At 46.4% G+C, this 23,367-nt stretch overlaps 1 protein-coding gene across 1 annotated transcript in view; it reads left to right on the top strand.

Annotated features, from left to right (window-relative positions):
- Window positions 1–23,367, top strand: part of RANBP10 (RAN binding protein 10) — a 652,739-nt gene that overhangs the window by 607,839 nt on the left and 21,533 nt on the right. The window contains exon 13 of the mRNA XM_086945263.1: window positions 17,159–17,270. Coding sequence (XP_086801389.1) covers window positions 17,159–17,270 — 112 coding nt within the window. The remainder of the gene's footprint in view (window positions 1–17,158; window positions 17,271–23,367) is intronic.

A 23,367-nucleotide genomic window follows, 5' to 3' on the forward strand; every position in this document is an offset into this window, starting at 1 on the left:
AAATAGGACAGTACATGTGAAGCAGTATACTTGCAGCAATAATCATAAGACTCAGAAAAAACATAATCAATAATGTCACAATGCAGTGACTACGGAGAGATTTACAATATTCATGTTTCTTGATCTGTTTCTGTCTATCTCTCTCTCTCTATTGGGGTCTAGTGGATACATGTCAGAAACTTGTCTAACCGATTCACCTAGGGGAGGACTTAAACAATTAAACTGTCTGACTTGCTAGACCTCAACTTCATGCGGAATTCCTGGGAAGGAGTTTTCTCTACCAAAGGGAGTTTAGTATCAGTCTCTGGAAGGGGGCAGGGCTGGGAGTCTAGTTTCGGAGGCAGTCCATAATGTCGTTTTACATGACTCGAGTGGAGCCAGCCCTTGCGGCCCTCCACCTTGACCGCGGTCCTTGTTGTTAATAACACGAGCTTCGGCGCCTGCCAACGGGGCTCCAGCGGACTCCTCCTGTCAAAGTTCCTCACGAGCACCAGGTCCCCCGGAACAATCTCGTGTGGCTTCACCTCGGTGTTGTCGGGAAAGGCTGCAGCTACCTGTGAACGACATGATTGTAGTGCAGACATCAAGGAAGCAAGGTAATCTGTCAGCACATTACAGTCAACATCTGTGATTTTACGAGGCAGAGGCGTCCCCCACATATTCGGTGGACTACCAAAGACCACTTCATACGGGGATAGCCCTGTTCTTGAATGTGCGATCATTCTCATGTAAAAGAGTGCAACTGGTAAAGCTACTATCCAATCAACGCCTTTCTCTCTACAGATTTTGGCAAGGCGAATTTTCAGGGTCTGATTATGTCTCTCTACGAGACCTGCTGCTTCGGGATGTCGGACACAGTGGAACTTCCACTGATAACCTAGCAGGAGTGATACCTGCTTCATAAGCTCGGACGAGAATGGCTGACCATTATCTGAGTACACGACACGGGGCAAGCCATACCTGGGGAAGAATTCACGAACCAACTGCTTGGCAGTGGTCGGAGCAGTGTAATCTGGGACTGGATATGCTTCTGTCCAACGGGAAAGTGCACATACAACTACGAGGACATATTTGAATCCTCGACAACGTTCCATCTGGATATAATCCATCTGGAGGACTTCAAAAGGGTGATCGGGAGGATGAAATCCACCTTGCTCTACGGGAATGCTTTTACCTGGGTTGAACTGACAACAGATCATGCAAGTACGCACTTTCTGTTTGGCTGCTGCTCGTAAATGTTTATTGAACCAAAGGTTTTGAATACTGTCTAACATGGCTTTTTCTCCTAAATGTGCAGGACTGTGTACTGTATTAATGATAACTTGAACCATAGAGTCGGGGAGAAACCATGTGGCTTTCCCCTTCGTCATCCATCCTTGTTCTGTCTGGATCCCTCCTAGTTCAATCCATTTCTTGATTTCGTCTGGTGTAGCATGTGTCTGTATGTCAATTACATCTAGGGCGGGATCTCTAACTGTCATGCAATGTGTTGGTGTCGGGACTATTGTCTTTGTCAGGTCAGTTGCGTGAGTCTGAGTCTGAGCTGTATGCTTGGCTGTTCGGTCTGCCAGGTCGTTACCCTGGGAAATGGTATCTGTGACTTTCGTATGTGCCTTGCACTTCATGATGGATATCGCTGTAGGCAAATGTATTGCGTCTAACAGAGCTTGAATGAGGGGAACGTGCTGGATTTTGGCTCCATGAGAGGTCAAGAAACCTCTCTCTCGCCAGAGTACACCGAAGTCTTGTACGACTCCGAAAGCATAACGTGAATCTGTGTATATGTTAACTCTCTTGTTCTTTGCTCGAATACAGGCTTGAGTCAGAGCGATGAGCTCTGCTGCTTGGGCTGACAGAATGTCAATACAATTCGTTTCTATGACTTCAGTTTCTGTCGTGACTGCATATGCGGCCACTATCTCTCCTGTACTTGTTCTCATACATGAACCATCCACATAAAGTGTCATGTCTGGATCTGGTAATGCAGTGTCTGTCAAGTCTTGTCTGGGTTTCGTCGTGATGGTAATGACTTCAATACAATCATGTGCCAAAGGGTCTGTCTCACTTAATGGCAGAAGTGTAGCAGGGTTTAATGTATTGCAACGTCTGATTTCTATGTGTGGCTGAAACAATGTCAATTCATAACCTGTCAGTCGTGCTATAGTCAAGTGCTGGGTCTGTGTTCGGTTTAAAAGGACTTCCACGGAATGTGGAACTTGTACTGTCAATTGGTGTCCTAACACTATGGAATCACTTTGTCTGATTGCTAGAGCTGCTGCTGCAACTGATTTTAAGCACGCAGGCAAAGCCTGGGCTACTGGGTCTAATGTACTAGAAAAATAAGCACACGGTTTGTGTGAACCTGCTTGATCCTGAGTGAGTACTGACAATGCGGTACCTTCACGTTCTGTGACAAAAAGTGTAAAAGGCTTACTGTAACATGGTGTCGCTAAAACTGGTGCTTGACATAGGGCTTTCTTTAAGTCGTCAAAAGCTTGTGTATGTTCCTGAGTCCAAGGGAGGACAGTCGATGTCGCTGCCTCCTGAGTTGTCAACTGTATGAGTGGCTTGGCTAGAAATGCATACTGAGGAATCCATTGTCTACAGTAAGAAGTGAGGCCTATAAAGGCCCGTACCTCCTTTTGTGTCTTGGGCCGTGACATGTTTACAATTAACTGGATACGGTCAGGCGTTAGCTGTCTCCCCCCTTTGGACAGCAAGTGCCCAAGGTAAACCACTTGCTGAACACAGAATTGCAGCTTCGAAGGAGACACCTTGTGTCCCTTGTCAGCCAAGAAATGCAAAACCGTCAGTGATGCTTGTTCACATTCTGGTTCACTTCGGGCGGTGATCAATAGATCATCGACATACTGAAGTAGGGCAGTGTTGTCAGGCATATGAATACTGTCAAGTTGTCTTTTCAGTGCTTGGCTATAGATGCTGGGGCTTTCTGTGAATCCTTGAGGTGCGCGTGCAAATTTGAAGCTTCGGCCATTTAAACAGAATCCGAAAAGATATTGGCTTTCCGGGTCGATTGGGACACTAAAGAAGGCATTCTTCAGATCAATTACAGTAAAGAACGTTGCCTCTGAATCAATAGCTGTCAATAACGAAGAGATGTCTGGAACCACAGGATACTGTGGGACAATGCATTTGTTCAATTCTCGTAAATCGACCACTAATCGATAAACTGGAGGTGCATTTGGATCAGTACGTTTAAGAATTGGAATGATAGGGGAATTACATAGATTCGAGTCGGTTTCTACAACCACTCCTTGTGCAATGAGCTCGTCAATTATTTTCAGCAAAGCCACTACAGCATCTGGGGGTAACTTGTATTGTCGTATTCGTGGTAGTACTACTCCTGGCTTGAGTGTGACACGATATGGAGTGATGTGCATACAACCTACATCAGTGGGGCCTTGTGCCCACAAATGTGCAGGAACATTCTGTAATCTGGGATCAATATCTCTCAACACATAGTGACCCTTAAAGTCACGCAAAAACAATCTTACTCCTTCCGGAGAACAGCAAATCACAGCTCCTAGAGCTTTCAGTGTTTTGATACCCAACAAGTTTTCTGGACATGATTTCGTGAGCAATAAATCTGTAGTGTGAGACAATGGACCAACTAAAAGTGGTACTGGTTTCGATACTTCATTCACAATAGGCTTGCCTGAAAATCCAAGGGAAACATTCTGTGAGCCTGAGAGGGGTGCCCCTGGAACCTCGTCGTGACTGATTGTTGTTCTGCTTGCCCCTGTGTCAATCAAAAACTTTCTATCTTTTCCTAATACTTGACTATGTACATAAGGACCCTCTTGATCTACAGGAACCTCAATAAGAGGCAAGCCAACCTCCCTCTCTAGGCTGTTTCATGTATATCGCTGATAATCGGGATAATCAGTTTGTGCATACTGGTACATCTGCTGAGTTGCATGTTGTGTTGCGGCAATCGGTTGTGGCTGTGGTACCGCTACAGTCTGTACTGTCTGTTGTGGGGCATGCATAGGCTGTACATTCTGTGGAACGTGTTGTTGGGCCTGGTCTTGTCTAGGTTGACGTGGTCTTTCTTTAGTTTTACCTGTAGCTATATTATGTTTCAAAACTGCACAATCGTTTACATAGTGACCTGGCTGCTTACAATAGTTGCATGTCCCTTTAACAGGAGCTGCTGAATTATTGGACTGTGGCATACCCTTTTTCTGACCGTCAGCTGGAACTGACTGAGCAACTAGCATTTTCATTTTCGTGTCTTTCATACGTCTTTGTTCGTGATCATGTTCTTCTCTAATTCGGTTCTGGTGGTACTGTAACATTTGTAACATTTGTGAAGGCGTGTTTGCTTGCCATGTGCTCTCGACTTTCAGCACACGATTCCTAACTTGGGGTAGAGAATTCTCGACCAATTTAGATACGAAAAGGTGTGGGTATGACTCGCTACTTGCTTTCAGGCCACTATTAATAATAAAACATTTCTCAAATCGGGAATAAAAATCGCTAGTGTCTTCGTCGGGTTTCTGTTTACAGGCTGAGATTGCATCCCAGTCCTCCTTTTTAGTTGCTAATAATCTTGGCAATACTTGTACTAACAATCCTGGTAATGCTTTAGTTTTGTCCCCAAGACCCAACCCTGGGGTTCGGCCATTTTCTTCTGTTTCCAATGCAGCCCAATCAATCTTTTTGTCTCCCACCTCCCATTCTTTTTCTTTGAGTTTCTCGTAAATGCCGGCAGGCAATAGTACTTTCAATATTTTCATAATGTCGGGATAGGTATAATCACCCATGAGTAACATGTCTTTTATTTCACGGTGAAAACCTGCAGGGTCTTTATCATGACTGGGCACTATTTTCTTCATTTCTAACAATTCCATTTTAGTTATGGGCGTGTATACGTACACACGTGTAAGGGTGTTATCATCATTCCTGACTGGATGTACTTCTCGCAAGGGATTCTGTCTGTCTATGTAAAACATTTTTCTTTCTGGGGGTGAAGCTGAAACAAACTGTGGATTCAGGAAGGCACTATATTTGTGTCGATGTTCTAGAATTACTTTAATTAAATCGGTACCCAGGCCTCTCCATTTATTCATGAGTAACTCTATTAGTACATCAGGCAAGGGACCTGGATCAGAATGTTGGCCTTTATACAAAATGAGGAGATGCTGTATCATGTACATACCAGCTAGTCGCTGTTCGTCTTGGGAAAGATTCAAAAATGTTTGCGCTACTGCGTCATCATTATATTTATCAGAATTGTCAGCCCATTGTACTGCTGACCTGGCTAATTCTTGTTCATCCATGGAATTGAGTACATGGTACCCCATTCGCTCTTGAAGTACTTTATCGGTAGCCTGAAATAGATGTTCAGGAGTCTTCGGATTTGACATAGCAGAGTGGAATGTTTCTGGTATTGGACAGAGGTAATGTTTCTGGTTTTCACACGTTTCTTGTTTACGAATGGGTCTGTCGAAGGGCCTATCAAAGGGATGCGGTCTAGGGAATTTCCCTCTCCCTACATATCCTATCATCTGTTTGCCTGACTGATGCGAAGTTTCTGCTAGATTCTCTGTATCATCCTCCTCCTGTGAGGAAGTCGGACCGTCTGATTCAAGATGTTCTTCAGGGGCTCGCCGGGCATGTATATCTATTATCTCCTTACGGATCTTTCTAACCATAATATGTACACTGTTCTCCTTCTCATGTTTACCATCCGCGATATTCTGGCTCCATCTATGCAGTCTATCCATTTCATTTTGCGGAAAACCTGCCTGATCTTGTTCTCTTATTAAACAATTAACCATAAATCGCATTATTAAACCTTTGTTCTCTACTTTCTGACGTGACATGGCTTCGGCAACACACTCCATTCCTTCTCCTGTTCTAATAAAATAATACAATTTGTCTAGATGTTCTGGCATACCTGGTAGTAACATTAGATAATCTGTAAATCGTCGCAAACGTAGGGACGCTAGCAACATGGGTCCTGTTGTACCGGGCACTGGGTCATATCTACAATCTGTAAGTTCTCTTCTAAGCTGTTCTGCCGGTGCACCCTTAGGTGTCCGAGCCTTTGCTAAATCTCTCATTGTCACTCGGTGTAACGGTGGGGGTGTTTGATAACCTCCGGTAGCACCTCCTGAAGCGGAGGCTTGACCATAACCTGGCTGTAAGGTTGGTACCTGCTGTAACTGAGTTGGGGCCTGAACCGCACCAGGCCCAAAAGGATTATGCGGATTAATAGGGGGTGCAGGTAAGGGTGGAGGAAGCAGACCGGGAGGGGTTTGCTGTTGCGGACCTGGGGGCTGAAGATCAGGGGGCGGGTTACCGTCAGCAGGTGGCACACGGGCAGGCATACTAGCATATGCGGGAGCTACATCATCCAAGTAGGATGAAATAAAAATGTCTGCTGCGGTCGTGTGACGTAATTTAGTCGGAACCAATGGAGGGGGCAGATTTTTCGGTGTTTCCGGGGTCGCCTTGGGCAGGCCCTCGGCCAGGACTGGATACAATCCTGTCATAATTGCGTTACTCCGTCTATCGTGTTGTTCCATTCTAACTCGTTCCCCCTCTTCTAGTAGTTCTTTTTCTTTGGCTTTTTCAGATTCCTCTCTACTTTTCACTGCTTTTCTGAGTGCTTTCTCTGTCCGTCTGTGTGATTCTTTACGCCATAGTTCAATGGCATCTTTCTGTGACTGTCTAGCTTTCTTTTTCCATAATGCTTCTTCTACTCTCATGATGCAATCGGCATCCCATGTCCCTGTAACGGGCCATCTCTGATTCTCTGCTAAATCCTTGGTGTAATCCACCCACAAGTCGAGATATAATACAGCGTCTAAGCCGTGTTTGTGGTACATAAAATATCCTTGAGTGTCCCTGGGTGGGATGGGAACAGCTTCCTCGAGTATCCCTTTTCTAGTTCCTATCTGGCGTAGCTTGGAAAACAGCGGCATTTTGAGCCGTGATACTTGATACTTGATACTTACTCGGACTTGGACACAACTAATACAATAAACACAGTAATGAAAATCAAACAATCACTCATACCACGACATTAAAACACATTAAAACATTTCGGAAAGCGAACAATAACTTGATATACTAAATACTTGATATACTGCTGAACAGTACAGATACACTGCTAAACAGTGCAGACCGGGTCTGTGTACCCAAACCCGTCTTGACCGGACACAAATTAATGCACCCGTCTAGATGCGTCCCCAGCAACGGTACTCACCGGGAAGCACGGAACGGAAGGCCTCGGAAACTCGACACAGGACTGGACCGGACTGGGCTCGACTCGTCTCGTGACGTAGGTACTTCGGAACTTCGGAACTGGTGGGCCTCTGAACACCTCGGACCTTGCTCTCTCGGCTGGGCTCTGGTCGGGATCCTCCGCACTCCTCACCGCCTCGTCTGGGTGTCGATCGCAGCCTCAGTCACCTCCGTTGGCCTGAGGGAGATACAGGAAATCCTGCGGGTACGCGTAGTTGTCCGTCACGGCTGTGGCAGGGGACCAGGCCTGCAACGCACCGCCGGCGCGTAAGGTGGGGGAGGGGTCCCTATTCGGGCGCCAATTATGTGGTAAATAAAATTTACCTATGCGGAATTTCTATGCGGTAAAGTTCAATAAGAATAACTCAATCAATAAATGAGAGGCAGAGTCCGTGGCATCTGAGTTTATAAGGGTTTTATTCCATAAAATGGAATTGGTTCGAACCAGGTATCATGTTCCATCACCACGAAGGTTCAGGAAGGGATAGACAATGCTTTATTAACAGGGTACAATATATATAGTAAATGCATTTAATGGTGATGGATACAGAAGGCGTAACAGCTGAGAGAAGAGGGATAAGAACACATGTACGTAACAGAAGGCGTGCACGAGGGCGTACACGGAGGTGTGTGCTAGACAACGTCACATGAAAGTGTCACAGGTAGGTGGATCCATAGAGGAATCCTGCAGTGTCAGCAGAAATATGTGGCAGAGATGCGCGCGCAGCAGCATGACGTGTGATTGACGTGAAACTGGAGGGTGAAGGGGACTTGACATTTAGCACCATACGGGGAGACAGAAGTCTGGCGTGTCAGAACAACCTAAATCCAAATCATATCTAATATCTTGTGTTTGAGGAACTGTATTATCTAGAAGGAAAGGTCTCCCGGGTAGAGGCTATTCTATACTGACTGCTAGTGCGTGCATATGTGTCTACGTGTGATGCGAGGGGCCATGGGCCTACCATGGTAACAGGAGCAATGAATTACTTGCACGGAGACAGAAAGGCCGGGCCCTTTGCTCTGCAGCTGGGGAGATGTTTTCCTAAAACACTAGACAGGAATGTATTTTCGAGGAGCGGAGCAGATAACTTGAAGGCAAAATACAGTCTTGGCAGGCAAGCAGGCCGAGCCAGGCACCGCTAGCCGCGCAGGGAGTGGGGTAAGGGTCATGGATGCGGATCCAGGCTGCAGCTTTCAGAGACAGAAGGCAGAAAGGGCTCGATGGCAGGAATCAGGGCCTAACTCGCCAGAGCCAGAAAAACGTGAAAGTGCACCATGTAAAGACGGTGGCACGGCATACTTAGGAACTGAATATTCGACCCATTCATGGTGGATCTGAAAGAGGACATGTTAACGTTGGACGCAAATGTATTTGCGTCTTCATAGCTGGTTGTGGAGGGAACATACATGTACTTGAAGCACGTACATGGAGTCGTTGGGGTCTACGTTAGGGGACACAATTGACCATAAAAATTCATATTACCTCACACCCCTTAGAACCTTCCTGAAGGAACCTCAGAGCCTCAGATTTTCTACCGCACGTTGTGCTTAGGAGTCTCCTGTGAGCTCTGCTCAACTTCTACTTTTCTAAGGAATTACTTTGGATATTTTCTTCAGAATATTTTAGATTCTCTTCAGGATTACTGACTACCTTCCAGGATGAGTGAAATGGAGAAGAAAAATGCCCTTTTCAAGCCTTGTTCCACCTGTGGCAAGAAAAGGCTTTTGTGGAGGATAGGCACAAAGACTGCATCTATTGCCTCTATCCTGACCACCAGGCTGCTGACTGCAAGATCTGTCGCACCTTCTCAACCAAGACCCTCCGGGACCGTGAGGGTAGACTCTTGACATGGCTCCCGAAGCTGAAGTCCAGGATGGATACTGTCTCTAGTGACAGTGAGGATGCAGCGTCGATGTCTTCATCAAGAAGGTCAGTGAAGGGGGGAGGAGCCAAGCCAGCGACCGCGATGGCCGCCTGACTCCTCAGCTCCGCTGACCCGCCCGCCTTCTGCTCGAAGCGCAGCGGATCCTGATCACTATCCTGACTGAACACCGGCGCTTCTGAGCCGCGCTGGGCTTCCGACCCGAATGGTGTGTTCCCCGTCGGCCAACTCGCGGTGGAACCGGAGATCTGCCTTTGTCCTGCCCCACCGCGGCGCTTGAGGGAACGGGTCTTTGTTCTCCGGAGCGGCTGCCTCTTGACTCGGCAGCCGCGGACGCCTGCAGCGGGAGGGGCCGGAGGCTACTGTGATACTGTTGCAACGAATGCTACAGTGTGCCGCCCGGCCCGCCCTTCCAAGTTTGCTTCCATACTACATCAGGAGCTACATTGTATCCCTCACCCGTCCCAGGCTCGGCGCTGGGGGATTTTACTATTCTTTGGTGCCGCGGTGGGCGCCATTTTACCAGGCGCTCTGCATCTTTGCTGGTAGCCCCCGGGGGTTCCATGAGACGCTCCCCATGAGGCCAGTTTCTTACGGCAGGACCCGGACGGCGGGTGTTTAACCTTCTTCGTGGAGTAGTGGTGATTGCGCCCATTGCTTGCATTATCGGCTTCGCCTTGGAGATGGGCTCAGGCAACCACTACAGTGGACGACAAGATGGCGACACCCTCTGGGTGCGGGACTCTGCTGCTGTGGAGCCCATTGCCCTTGCAGATGTCTTCCTTGCCCTGCACGATCTGCGGTCATCTATGCGGGCTTGTGCCCGTGATCTGGGAGACCGACTGAATGGAGTTATGCCCGGGGGGCTCCCAGGCGACTGCGCTGCTGACTGTTCCCCGCCGGACCTGCTGTACCCGGTGACCGGCGGATGGGACCCGTGTAACCCGCCGTGTGTCGAGACATGGTGCACCCCGGATGACTCGGCTGCTGGGCCCTCTACTCTAGAGATGTTTGGGAGTGCGACGCTGGACCCTGCCCACCGGCTGGATAGCGCTTGCTGGTCGATTTGCTCCGTGTCCACCTTGGGATCCCCCGGAGGGCCCCCCTGCTCTGCCATGAGATTGCTGCAACGGCCCTGGCCAATCGGCCTTCAGGTACTGCTGCTGGGTTTCCACCTTTGCTGGGTAGCTACTGATTGTTCTGCACTACGTGGGGCAGATTTCTGCGAGGGACTTTTGCACTGGTGGTGGTCTTTGCATCTACGCCTCGTGTCCAAGATGGCCGCTGCCCGCCTGGACTTCGTTGCTGGGCTGGATCGACGGGGACAAGGCTGACACTATTAGTGCTTTGAACATGGTCGGATGCTACATGGTTGACGGAAAAGTGAAACTGTAGTGATGGTATATGCTATTACGGTGTCGGGTCGGGAGCTGAGGAGGGATGGCCGAGGGTGGTTTATTGACTGCCTGTTTCCTTTGCCTGGGCCCTCCCCCGGTCTTCTGTGAAATCCTTTCTCTCTTTTCTTCTCTTCTGCATTTCGGGTACTCTTTTGGGGCGACAGGCACTCTGCGAGGGGGGGGTAGGCCGTAGCCTCTGCATGTGTGTAGGGTGGGGCGGGTGTATTTATGTTTCCTTTTGTTACTATGGGCCTTTTTATTCTCCTACTTTTACTCTTTCTCTCCCACCTTTTCCTGGGGTTTTTGGGTGGATCGATATGGTGTGGGTGGTACCTGCCGACCGTAGCAATGCTAGCTTACCTTTTCTCCTGTCGGGTCTTCTGCGGTCTATTGCTGACAGGAAATTGTTTGCGTAATAATGATGCTGATACTCACCCACTTATGTCCTGGATGGTCTATCTTGCCTCAGATCCTTTCTAGCCCCTCTTATGGACATACTAAAAACTTTAAAATTAAACCTCAATTCTCCTGCTTCCTGGTGGCGCATATGTTTTCAGTGTAACTTGATATTATCCTGGATGTGCTCCTATGTTGCCGGGACGCCTTTACCGTTTGCTATTGCACTTTAGATGCTACCGAGGCCGGCCGGATGGTTGTAGGCCCGTAATTGTATGGTTCAATTGTGCAATAAAGGTTTTCAAAAAAAAAAAAAAAAAAAAAAAGGTCAGTGAAGAGGGGTAGGCGTTCTCCTTCCCCTTCTGTGGAAAGACCTTCTAAGGCCTCTAAAAAGACCCCCAGTGAGTCTGAGAGCCAGGGTCCCAGCAAATATCCTCACAGAAGTGAAAAGGAGAAAGTAGGACCTGTTACGCCTTCAAAAGGTGAGAAGACTGTCTCAGCCTTCAAAAAACCTTCTTCTCAATCTTCTGAGAGGAGCTCTAAGTCCTCGAAGACGTCGACGGCGGAGGTTCCGTCCACGAAAAAATCTGATTCGAAGTTGATATTGTCGACTGTGGCGTCGACTGGAGTTTTGTCGACGAAGGTACCGTCGACGGCAGGTATGTCAGCGTCGACGGAGAAGGCGCCGACGACTAAGATGACGTCGACGACGAAGATTTTGCCGACGACGATGGCTCTGCCGACTAAGGCGTCGACGACGAAGGTTACAGTGTCACCGACGACGATGGTGATGACATCGGTGGTGTCGAAGATGATGTTGACGACAGTCTCGTCGACGAGGGCATCGACGACGATGACTCTGACGATGATGACGGCTGGTGTGCCCACAGTTTCCTCGTCGACGACTTCGACGACCCCGAACTCGTCGATGCATGTACAGCCGTCGACGACGGAACCGTCGACGATATTATCCTCTGAGAAAAAGATTACCATTTCGGTGACTTGAATCACGCCGGAGATGACTTCTCCGAGGAGTGTATCCCCCCTTCCACCAACTATGCTTTTTCAAGAAGGGGAGTCGGAAGATGAGGACCAGGACGCTTACAGTTATGCCAATAGTCCCTCCCAACTTCTGGTCAAGTGCCATTAGACGGACTCTGAGGGTGAATACGTCCAAGAGGAGAGTGGCAACATCATTCAGGCCAAGATATGGTGACGGTGCCATCTTCCTTTCTCCAAGATTTGCATAACATGCTGCAAGACTATAAATCTAGGGCGACTAGGCCACTTCATGTCCCGGCAGCATCAGCTACACCAGCAGTATTTTCGCCCTCACCAGTGACGCCATCTTTACTGGCTCAAATTTCACCTCAGCCTCAGACATCCTTCCATCAAGATTCCTCCGGGCTGCAAGAGGTCCATGATGACTCCTCGGATGGGGACCAGCAGTCGGATCATGACTCTGTTCCGAATACTGAATATGACGAATATATCATTGCGGATCCTGCTTCACCAGTCCCAGATCCGGCGGATTCCCCGCCAGCGGACATCGGGGGTTTTCATCAGTTGATGGAGAGAGCGGCGGGCAGATTCAAATTGGCCATGCCTAAGGTTTCTACTGATTGTTTTCTATACAATTTCAAAGAGCCTTTTAGGAAATCGACACGGTCCATCCCTATTGTGGATCATTTGTCGAAGGAGGGCCTTAAGGCCATGAAGAACCCGGCGACGGTGGTCCCGGTGCCACCGCGTCTGGACAAGAAATACAAGGCACCTGATGGGGGTCCCGCTGCCTTGACGGGTCATCCAAGACCAGATTCCGTTATCTCGCAGGCTTGCGCAGAGGAAATCCCGTAACCCCTCTGCTCCCTCAACAGCTCCACCGGACAAAGACGGGCGGAGATTGAACAATGCGAGGAAGAGGTTCTCTTCCATGGCGAGTTTACTAGTACGGGCCGCTAATGCCCTCGGGATCTTGGGGAGATATGACCGCCAGCTTTGGTGCGATATCGCCCCGTACATTGACCAGCTGCCTCTGAAGTCTACATCTGAAGCAAAGAAGATCCTGCAGGAGGGAGAAGCGACTTCAATGGAAATCATTGATTGTGCAATGGATATTGCAACCACATCGTTTCGATCCCTTGCTGGGGCGGCAGTCCTCCGCCGCCAAGGATGGCTCAAAGCGACTTGGTTCCGGCCTGAGATCCAGAACAAGGTCCTTGATCTTCCTTTTGATGGTGAGGCATTGTTTGGGAAAGTCATCGATGATACCCTTCAAGAAATAAAGAAGGATAGGGAGACTGCCAGGTTCTTAGGGACCCTTCAATACCGCAAGTCTCCCTTTAAAGGAGCCAGAGCCAGAGGCAGAGGCAGAGGTGGAACCTATAGAGGGTCCTTCACACAACAGCGCTACTCCTCCACGGGCTCAGGTTCCCAACAATACCGGCAGCCCTATCAACAGCGCCAGGGCCAGTCGACAAACTACTCCAGGCCTTACAACAAGGTTAAACAGGCTGGACGAGGACGAGACTCGTCCAAGTGCCAATAGCGGCCTCCTGGCTCTTCCTACTGGACCCTACTTCAAGAAATCATCAGTTGGAGGCAAGGTCACCAAATACCTTCGAAACTGGTCCAAAATAACATCGGACCGTTGGGTGCTCAACATCATTCGGAAAGGGCATACTTTGAAATTCACGCAAGTCCCTCCACCCAAGCCCCCGGCAGCCATTCCGTCGAAACACCAGCGTCTCCTGCGGCTCGAAGTCCAACAGATGCTCGGGAAAGGAGCGATAGAGCCGGTTCCCTCAAACCAAAGGGGACAGGGATTTTATTCCAGGTTCTTCCTGGTGAGGAAAACGCAAGAAAAATGGCGCCCCATTTTAGACCTCAGGGAGCTAAACACCTATCTCATCTCCCTATCTTTCCGGATGGTCTCTCTCCAGGGCATCTTGAAGCTCATCAATCCTGGAGATTTCATGGCCACGCTCGATCTCGAGGATGCGTATTTCCATGTTCCGATCCACCCAGCACACAGAAGGTTTCTGCGATTCACAGTAGCCAAGAGCCATTTTCAATTCAGGGTTTCACCCTTTGGACTCCGCTCAGCCCCGAGAATATTTACAAAGGTGCTGGCGCCAGTAGCAGCTTTCCTGCGAAGGAACCGTTTCCAAGTCTTCCCCTGCCTGGACGACTGGTTGCTGAAAGCTCCGTCCAGGGAGGCAGCGCTAGAGACTGTTCAAGCTTGTACGAATCTGTTCCAGAATCTAGGCCTCACTCTAAACAACGAGAAGTCCTCTCTGATCCCGTCAAAAAAGGCTCGCTTCCTGGGGGCCCTCTTGGATTCAAACCTCTCAAGAGCCTTCCCTACTCTGGAAAGGAGAGAAAAATTACAGACCTTGGCTCGGGACTTACGGGCAAGAAGGTGTCTTTCTGTACGCCAATACAAAACCCAACTGGGGGTGATTTCATTGTGCATTCCACTGATTCCCCATTGCAGACTCAGAATGCGTCCTCTGCAGGAAGAACTGGACAACCAGTGGCAACAGCTCCACGGTTCATTCGGGGACATAGTGACGGTCACTCCGAGGATGAAAGACGCGACTTTATGGTGGACAGATCAAAACAACTTGTCCCAAGGTCTATCCTTCGTAAGCGACCCGTCCCCACATGTAGTGACAACGGATGCGTTGTTGGAGGGTTGGGGAGCAGTGATGCAAGACCTACATGTCAGCGGGCATTGGTCGCCCCAGGAGAAAATCTCCACATCAACATGTTAGAACTAAGGGCGATAAGACTGGCTCTGCAAGCTTTTCTTCTTCGCCTAGAAGGTTCGCAAGTGCTTTTCAGGACGGACAACACCACGGCCATGCACTATGTGAACAAGGAAGGAGGAACCAGATTTCGTCCTTTGTCGCAAGAAGCTCAACAGATCTGGGAATGGGCGATCCTTCAGAGGATATCACTGAAGGCAGAACACTTACCAGGGATCCTAAACGAGAACGCCGACAGGCTGAGCAGCCACGAGTGGGAATTGAATCAGACAGTTTTGGAAGAGATCTTCAGCCAGTGGGGCAGACCGGAGATCGATCTCTTTGCCACTCCGACCAACAAAAAATGCCGGTCTTACGCAAGCAGGCTTCACCATCAAGGTTCACTGGAAAGTGCGCTTTCGATAGCATGGTCGAGGACATTTGTCTACGCTTTTCCTCCCATTCCTCTGATACCACGACTAATCAGGAAAATCAAGGTGGAGCCGTGCAGGATGATCCTGATAGCCCCGGCTTGGCCAAGGCAGTTCTGGTACACGGAGCTCCATCTGTTGTCGATAGCTCATCCCTTTCCTTTGAGGATTCTGCCGGATCTTCTCACGATGTCCGATGGACAAATTTGGCACCCAGATCCACAGTTGTTACACCTGACTGCATGGCTCCTGAGCAGCAAGAGTTTATGAACTTGCCCTTATCAAGAGAGATTAAGGAGGTTCTGTCCCAGGCAAGGGCTCCTTCAACGAACAGGACTTACCGCCTTAAGTGGAAAAGATTTTGTTGCTGGTGTAAGAAAGAAAGCATTGATCCTTTCAATTCCAAGCCTCATCAGATCCTACCTTATCTGCTGTCCTTGGCTAAGTCAGGACTAGCCCATTCATCAATTAAGGTCCATTTGGCTGCTTTGTCAAGGTTCAGAAGGACAGGATCCGGTCCTTCCTTGTGGTCTTCCAGGATTATCAAACAATTTCTTTAGGGCTTGTTCAGGGTCTATCCACCGGTGAGACCGCCCCCTCCTACATGGCATTTAAATCTAGTCCTTTCTCAACTCATGAAGGGTCCATTTGAACCGATCTATCGTTCTGACATGAAATATCTTTCGTGGGAATTGGCTCTCCTCCTTGCTCTCACGTCGGCTAGGCGTGTTGGAGAATTACATGCTTTAACCATCCAAGAACCTTTCCTTCAATTCAAAAGAAACACTGTGATCATGAGAACTAATCCTAGGTTCATGCCTATGGTTCCCTCGGATTTCCACTTGAATGAAACGGTCATTCTGAAGGCGTTCTTCCCTCAACCTTCTACGCCAGCAGAAAGAGCATTGCGTTCTTTGGATGTGCAACGATGCTTGAAATTCTATTTAGAACGTACTAAAGGTTTTCGAAAATCTTCACAACTATTTGTCGCCTTCGGAGGTCCTGGTAAGGGCCTTCCGCTATCCAAACAGGGTGTTTCGAGATGGATCACAAGTGCCATTCTACATTGTCACAAGGCTGCAGGAAAACCTCTAACTGGAAAGATCCGAGTACATTCCACAAGATCCGTGGCTTCTTCAACAGCCCTCTTTGCGGGGGTGCAGATTAAAGACATTTGCAGAGCTGCTACCTGGAGCAGCGTTCACACCTTTACCAAGCATTACTGCTTGGAATCCTTGCAACAAGATGATGCGGCAGTAGGACAGGCTGTCCTGAGGAACCTCTTCCACTGATGGTGAGCTTTCCTTTCTTCCCCACCTTCCGTCTTTCACATTTTGTATCTTATGTCATGTTGCCTATTGCTATAATTTATGATGCAAAACGTGATTATCTTGCCAACTGCTTGCTACTCTGATACAAAGCATGGGAATCTATGAAAGTTACCAATACTGGGGAACTAAAGTTACAGGTAAGTAACTTGTTTTCTTTTGTGACTGTATTTATTTACCACAGGATAGGTTTCACTACCAGTGTTCTTTACTTAATGAGGTAGCTGAATTCCTCCTCACCAACCTACACATCTTCTGGTTTTCTTAAAGTATTATATACTTATTCTAGGCCTTGCATGGGTGAAGAGACCAAAATTGTTTTGATGACACCACCAATCTTAGTAAATTCAAGCAAGGAACAGGCAAGTTGACTGTGCTTACATGCCTTCCCCTCTCACTGACACAAATGGACCTTCCTATAGTGTTCATGTGAGGGTTGATAATGTACTTCCTCGATTGAGTAAATATGGACATATGGGATATGGTAAGGGTCCCTCTTAGCAAGTCAACAGTAATGTCTTTCACATGTGAGCAGACTAGTTCTCCCCAGGCCAATCCTCAGAAAGGTACTTTTACACTAAACCAGTTCTGCATAATCCACCGTTCTGGTATTGGTTCTTCTGTGTTTGATTGGTTCTGTGTGTGAACTAATGGTCATTCCTTTTTTTTCTCTGTTTCCTTTTGTCTTTTTTTTAGGATGCTTTCAGCCTACTGGCATATTCAGATCCTTGGAACTGCCCGGTCGGTCAGCAGTTGGACCCAATCCAAAGAGAGCCTGTGTGTGCTGCTCTTAATAGTGCTATATTAGGTAATGTCGTGAGGTGGAAAATGGATTGTTTTGTTTGTTGTGATTGGTGTTGATTGAAGACTCCTTCTGAATTGTTATCTTTTCTGAGCTGTCGAACATTGTTACATTGAGTGAATCTCCAAGATAGTTTTCAACTCACACAATCACCCAAGCCCGCTGACACTCATAACACCAGTAGCGTAATGTTTCACTGAGCTACCTCTAGCAGTTCCAAGTGTTAAGATTGTATTTAAGAGCAAGAATTGCAATTAAAACTTAGTCACCAACTTTTTCATTTATAATTAAAATATACTATAATGCTTGAAAGTTCTACAAACAAAGTTGAGCTGATAACAGATAACATAATTGAAAGTAGTTTCTCTTATCACAGGTACAGTCTTACATAATGTGTACCCTTTTACTGTCTGATAAAGGCCAAGGAAGGTTTTGATTGTACCTTCACGTAGCAAAGTCTTTGCTGTAGTTAACAGAGAGAAAGCCAGGAGACCATTAAAGATGAGGCTTCATCTAAGCCGGGTCTTCCATCTAGCTATGGTTATAACCCCAGGAGTGGGTCTTTGCAGCCACCTTTTTATTTTTCTCCATGTTTTTCTTACAAACTTATCTTCCTGTATAGCAACACTCTAGTCTTGGTCTGTGTATTGGAGATCAATAGTGGATTTGATTACCAGGGTCAGACCTAGGAATAAACGTCTTACAATTGTTAGGCTTTTTGCAGCTTGATATGTCCTTATCAACTCAAAATCCCGTGGGGATGCTTGAAAAGAGATATAGAGCTTCCGTTCATGCCTTTCTAATAGGATGTTTCTATTGACCTTTGTTTTCCTGTGTTTTTTGTATTTGGATCCCAGCACCTTGTTGCTGGTGGTTCTGGAGTTCAGACCCTTTAAATATTGCTTTGGCAGTTCAAGAACCATGATTCTCCAGCATTGGATCTTTAATACTTTGTCATGCTTAAATTATTCCCTGATGTCATGCTGAAAATCAAGAGAATGTTTACGCAGCAGTGTACATATACACTGGAACAACAGTGAAAAAACTACAAACTAGCCAATCAGATAGAAAAACATAGCTACAATTTCTTTCTATCGCACATCTGGTGAATGGATTGGATTCCTCTCTGGAAGTTGTATTCCTCTAAAAATTCATTTTTTTGTCACGTGATAACTTTTCTTCTCAACCCCTAATGCGGAAGGTAAGTCTCAAACTTCTTTTCATGGTTGGGCGACAGACCCAGAGATACTTCTACAGTTATGGCCGATGCTCCTTCAAGGAATTACAAGCTTATTTAAACTCGGTTGGCACCCGGGGAAGCCAGGAAAGTATATGTTGATGAGCTACATACAAAATGTGTACTTTATCTCCACAGGTATGGGCATTCTGCTAGAGAATATTCAATTTGTAAGTCTTTCAGCTCAAGGACTTTTCAGGATGGAAAAGGTTAATTCTTGGCTCTGGAGTCTGCTTCTCCTATGAGGATTCTGTCATCTCCAAAGATTGTTGTCAAGCAAACCTCCAACATGCCCTCTGGTTCTCATACTAAGGACCAGCCTGTGGCACAGGTGACAAAACTTTGTTCAAAACTAAGATCTGTGAAACTAATGATTGGTCCGTTTTGGCCACTCTGAATGAGTCACACAGTTCTTTGTTGATAACTTTTCCTGCTTCTGCTCCATCAGCAAGTAAGATGCAGCCTACTCAGTCAATGAAGACACCCTTGTCTCTTAAGAAATCATTGTAGGCACCTCTGTCAACCAAGGCCTTGTTGACAGCTTGTTTGACAGCAATTCAAGTGTCCACTCTTTCAAGAGCAACCTTACTGACAATACATCTGCCAAGGATCCTTTCATTGTTGATATGACCATCCTGTTAACAACTCCTATTATGACATCACCATAGATATGGATGTCAACGTTAAGTTCATGGAACAGGCAATGATGGCAAATTTTGCTAAACTGTTGTCTATAGGTCCATTCATATCCACTATATCTTTGTAGTCAATAATTTCACTAACGCTCATTACGACTGTATCCTCACCTACAGAGCAACCCGTGGTAATTTTTTTACCAAAGATTCAGGTCTCTGCTGGTTTCTTGGACTTTGAACCACACTCTACCTCTGTATTTATTTTATTTTATTTTATTTTAGAGTTTTCTATAGCGCGAACTTGAACCGATAAGGTTATCAGAGCGCTTTACATAGCACCAGTTCCGTTACATGTTGTCACAGCAGTTTACATAGAATCAGTTACATTGCACATTTCAGGATCTTGAACCGATTAGGTTATCAGAGCGCTTTACATAAGACAGCATTCGATGTCCAGTGCCCTCCTCCGCCGTGTAGCGGGGGACCTCATCCAGCCCTCCGAAAGTCGTCGAGCTGTCGGGACTAGGCTCCTGGAATTTCAGCTGACTTAGGATTACACGCGTTACAAAAAGGTGCAAATAGAAAAGAAAAAATTGCAAATGTACAAGAGATAGAATCACACGAGGAGGAGATACAAATGGATATACTCTAGGCCTATACTGGTCAGAGGCAATAAGAGAGACAGTAGGAAGGTCAAAAGGACAGTGAGAGATCACTAAAATGGTGGAAGAAAAAGTTAGTAGAAGAGGCACGTCATATAGAGATAATGGCGGGGAGCACGAAGGTCCGAGTCCGAAGGATCAGAAAGAGGGCTGGCATAGCCAGCAGGTCTTCGCAGATCTCGCCACTGAGATTTTACCCACCATTTCCAAGGAATTCATGAATGTATTCGGTCAAACAATCCTTGAGGGTCCGGATGCAGCTAAGTACGTATTCATAGCTAGTCTGGACATGACAGGCTGCATAGTTCGCTCGATTGGCATCAGTATAATCTTACCTCGGCTACATTATTTGCCACAATAAAGAAAGCATTTTGGCTGTGCTTCATGTCCCTCCTATTGAAATCAGCCTGTGTCCAGCTCACTAGGTGGAAGAGTATTTCCACCTAAGCTGGATTTTTAAGTTCTCACTAATTTGTATAATAGAGACACAAAGACCATGAGGACATGTGCAGCACAAAAGTGAGCTAAATATCAATACAATCCATGCATGTACTATTCAGACCCCATACTCAAACACCCACAACGGCCATGGCCAGCTGGCACTTATCAAGTAATAGTAAAAGTGTCATTATCCATCTGGAATGATCTGCTACGTATCCTAACAGTGCAGTCAGTGATGTTTACAGTAGTTTAGCTATGACTTCCACCAATCAGTGCTCATATAAGAGTTGTGGAGCTTAATGTGAAGTTTCTTTTGTAGAGCTACACTGGGGTATAGTAAATGCGATCTACATATTTAAATGAAGCAGTTTGTACTGGTAATTCATAACAATCATTTTAGTTCACATGCAGCAGTAGCACTATGTCTTTTTTTCCCAAATGTATTTATAGAAAGCAGTTACACCAAAGAACAGAAATGTCCTGATAAAACAACACCATAGGTTACCCCAGATTAGGGAGAACAATAATACCTACTATCCCGTCAGCCACTGCAGTGCCTGTTAATTAGCCCAAAATGTCACCACCAGAGACCCAATTTTTATGGTGTTTACTTGGGCAGGATCTGACTAGGTAGATAAGTGCTTTCACCTTAGTACACCAGTCCATAGCTGCATGCCATGTGGAATTCCTAAATGCCCCCGCCCCCTTTTTCCAACCCACCCATAAGGAGTTTAGCTTCAAGCTGGTTATATTCTGGAGATGTACAATTTTCTCTGGATGCTAGGAGCGTACATGCCTCAACTGTATGTACTTGTGAAATGTGAATGAGCGGTGAAGAGTGCAAATTGGGATTGCAGTTGCTGAAAAAATTTCATAGATCTCTGCCATACGTCCCACAGATAGGTGATGCCTATTCTGACCCTCAAATCACGACACATTTAGGAGTCCTTGCTCTTTCCAAAGTGAAATAAACTGTTTTGAGTTATTTTCTCATTTGGTTAACTGCAACGCGACATGCCATGTGAGGACCACTACTTATATAGACTCAGGAAGGTGTTGGGAGAGCAGGCCCATCCTGTCTTATCTTCAGTTTGAATGCCACAGTCGGTTTCACAACTCACGCTGGTTTGATGAACCCATTTCATCCAGGTATTTGTCAACATAGCATTCTATGTAGATATCCAACAATTAGTTCTCAGTTCGTTTTTTTTTTTTATTGTGGTTCAAAACCAGGAGGTTCCATTGCGAATGTAGAGCATGCAGGCAAGGCAGGTTTACGCACCCTGGAGTTTGCAAAACAGCCAGCACAGTGGTGTGCTGTATTTCTTTATAGTGTTCCAGAGACTGACTAGAATTCCTTTTCCAGTTTACATAGCCTATTGGTGTCAGTTGCCTGCATATCAACATCTCCTTGACCACTTTGCCTGCATTGCAGGAGAAGGTTATGCAAAAATGACAAGGCCGATAACATTTAATTTTTATTTTTCGGGCCGCATACCATTGTGAAGGTTTTTGTTTTGTTTATCAGCAACTTCCTCTTATTAATAAAAGCTGCAAACCCATCTATTAACCTCTGGAGGCCTACTGGTGTTCTTGTTAAAAGCACTGCATCGTCCGCGTAAAGCAGGACCGGCACTTCCTTGCCCTCCACTATTGGAGAGTCCGCCTGTATCATCTTAAGTGTAGCATCAACCTCATTAATAAACAAAGTCAAAGTAGGGGGGCTAGAACAAAGCCTTGACGGATACCGCGTTTTACATTAAAATTAGGGGTACATTCACCCTTCTGGCCATAGCGAACTTTGGTTGATAAATTTTTGTATAACCTGGCCAGGAAATACATAATAGGTTTTGGGGCCCCGAGGTTAAGTAAAACAGGCCATAAAACTCCATGATCTACCAAATCAAATGCACTACTTAAATCCACGAAACATTAAAAAAAGCTGACCCTGTTTGACTTCAGTATATTTTCCAATTAAAAGCTCCAAATGAATACACTGTTCCAACGTACCTAACCCTTTTCTAAAACCATATTGTACCTGTGCCATAATATCATTATCCAAATCCCACTCCTCCATCTTAACAATAAGAACCTGCTCATAATTTTTACTGAGGAGTCGAGTAAGGAGATCGGCGGTAGGTTTTTTGCTTCAGATTTGTCACCTTTTTTGTAGATGGGAATGATAACAGATTCTCCCCATGAAGACTGACAACCCTCAGTTACAGCGGCATTAAAAACTCTATTTAGTCTGGGTCCCCACAATTCCGGTATGGATTTGTATACATCAATGGGTACACCATCAGCCCCTGGTGCTTTCCCCCCTTTACTATTTCCTATACCTATTAGTACTTCATTCAGGGTTATATCAAGCGGCGTAATAGGCCAGTAGTGTTGAATATTTAAATCTACCCAGGATGTACTGCTGGGATTAAAAATACTGGAAAATAGGCCACCCATTCCTCACAACTCACATAAGTTGAAAGTTCTGGGACAGATTCGATTTTAAGTAATTTAGCATTCACTGTATCCCAGAAAAGCTTATTGTTAGAGGTTTCAGCAGCGAGTGCAAGGTTGTCCCACGCCCCTTGTTGAAGCTCCTTCCTTCGTTTTAGGTTAGGATTATATTCTACTCTGAGCGAGTGGACTGCTGTACTGTCCCTTGGTTTATTAATAAGTGCTATTTTCAGGCGGTTCAGAGAGATAGTACAAGAGTGGTCAAACCAACCCCTGGCCTGTATTTGTTTCCTGAATGACGTCATGGTCAATAGTTCAAAAATGCATGCATTGATATTAAGAAAATTGGACAGTATCTTATGTGGTTCGGTCCCAACTAATAAACTGTCTATTTCGTTGCCAGACACCTGTACAATTTTTTTTTTACATTTCACAGGAGTTGGCGCCACTCCATTTTATTCTTATACCATTGGGGCGAGACGGAGTGATGTTATTCATAACTGTAAATGTTTCAACAGTCTTACGCCTCCATATGTACATGCGCATTATGATTGAATTATGGTCACTCATTGACAAATCAACAACCTACGGGGTAGAACATAGGTTTGCAAAGTTAACAGAGACTATAACCTGGTCAATAGAACTATGTGCAGACCTTCCTGTAAAAGTTGGAA

This window comes from Lissotriton vulgaris, chromosome 12, assembly GCF_964263255.1.
Source record: "Lissotriton vulgaris chromosome 12, aLisVul1.2, whole genome shotgun sequence".
Taxonomy (NCBI): Eukaryota; Metazoa; Chordata; class Amphibia; order Caudata; family Salamandridae; genus Lissotriton; species Lissotriton vulgaris.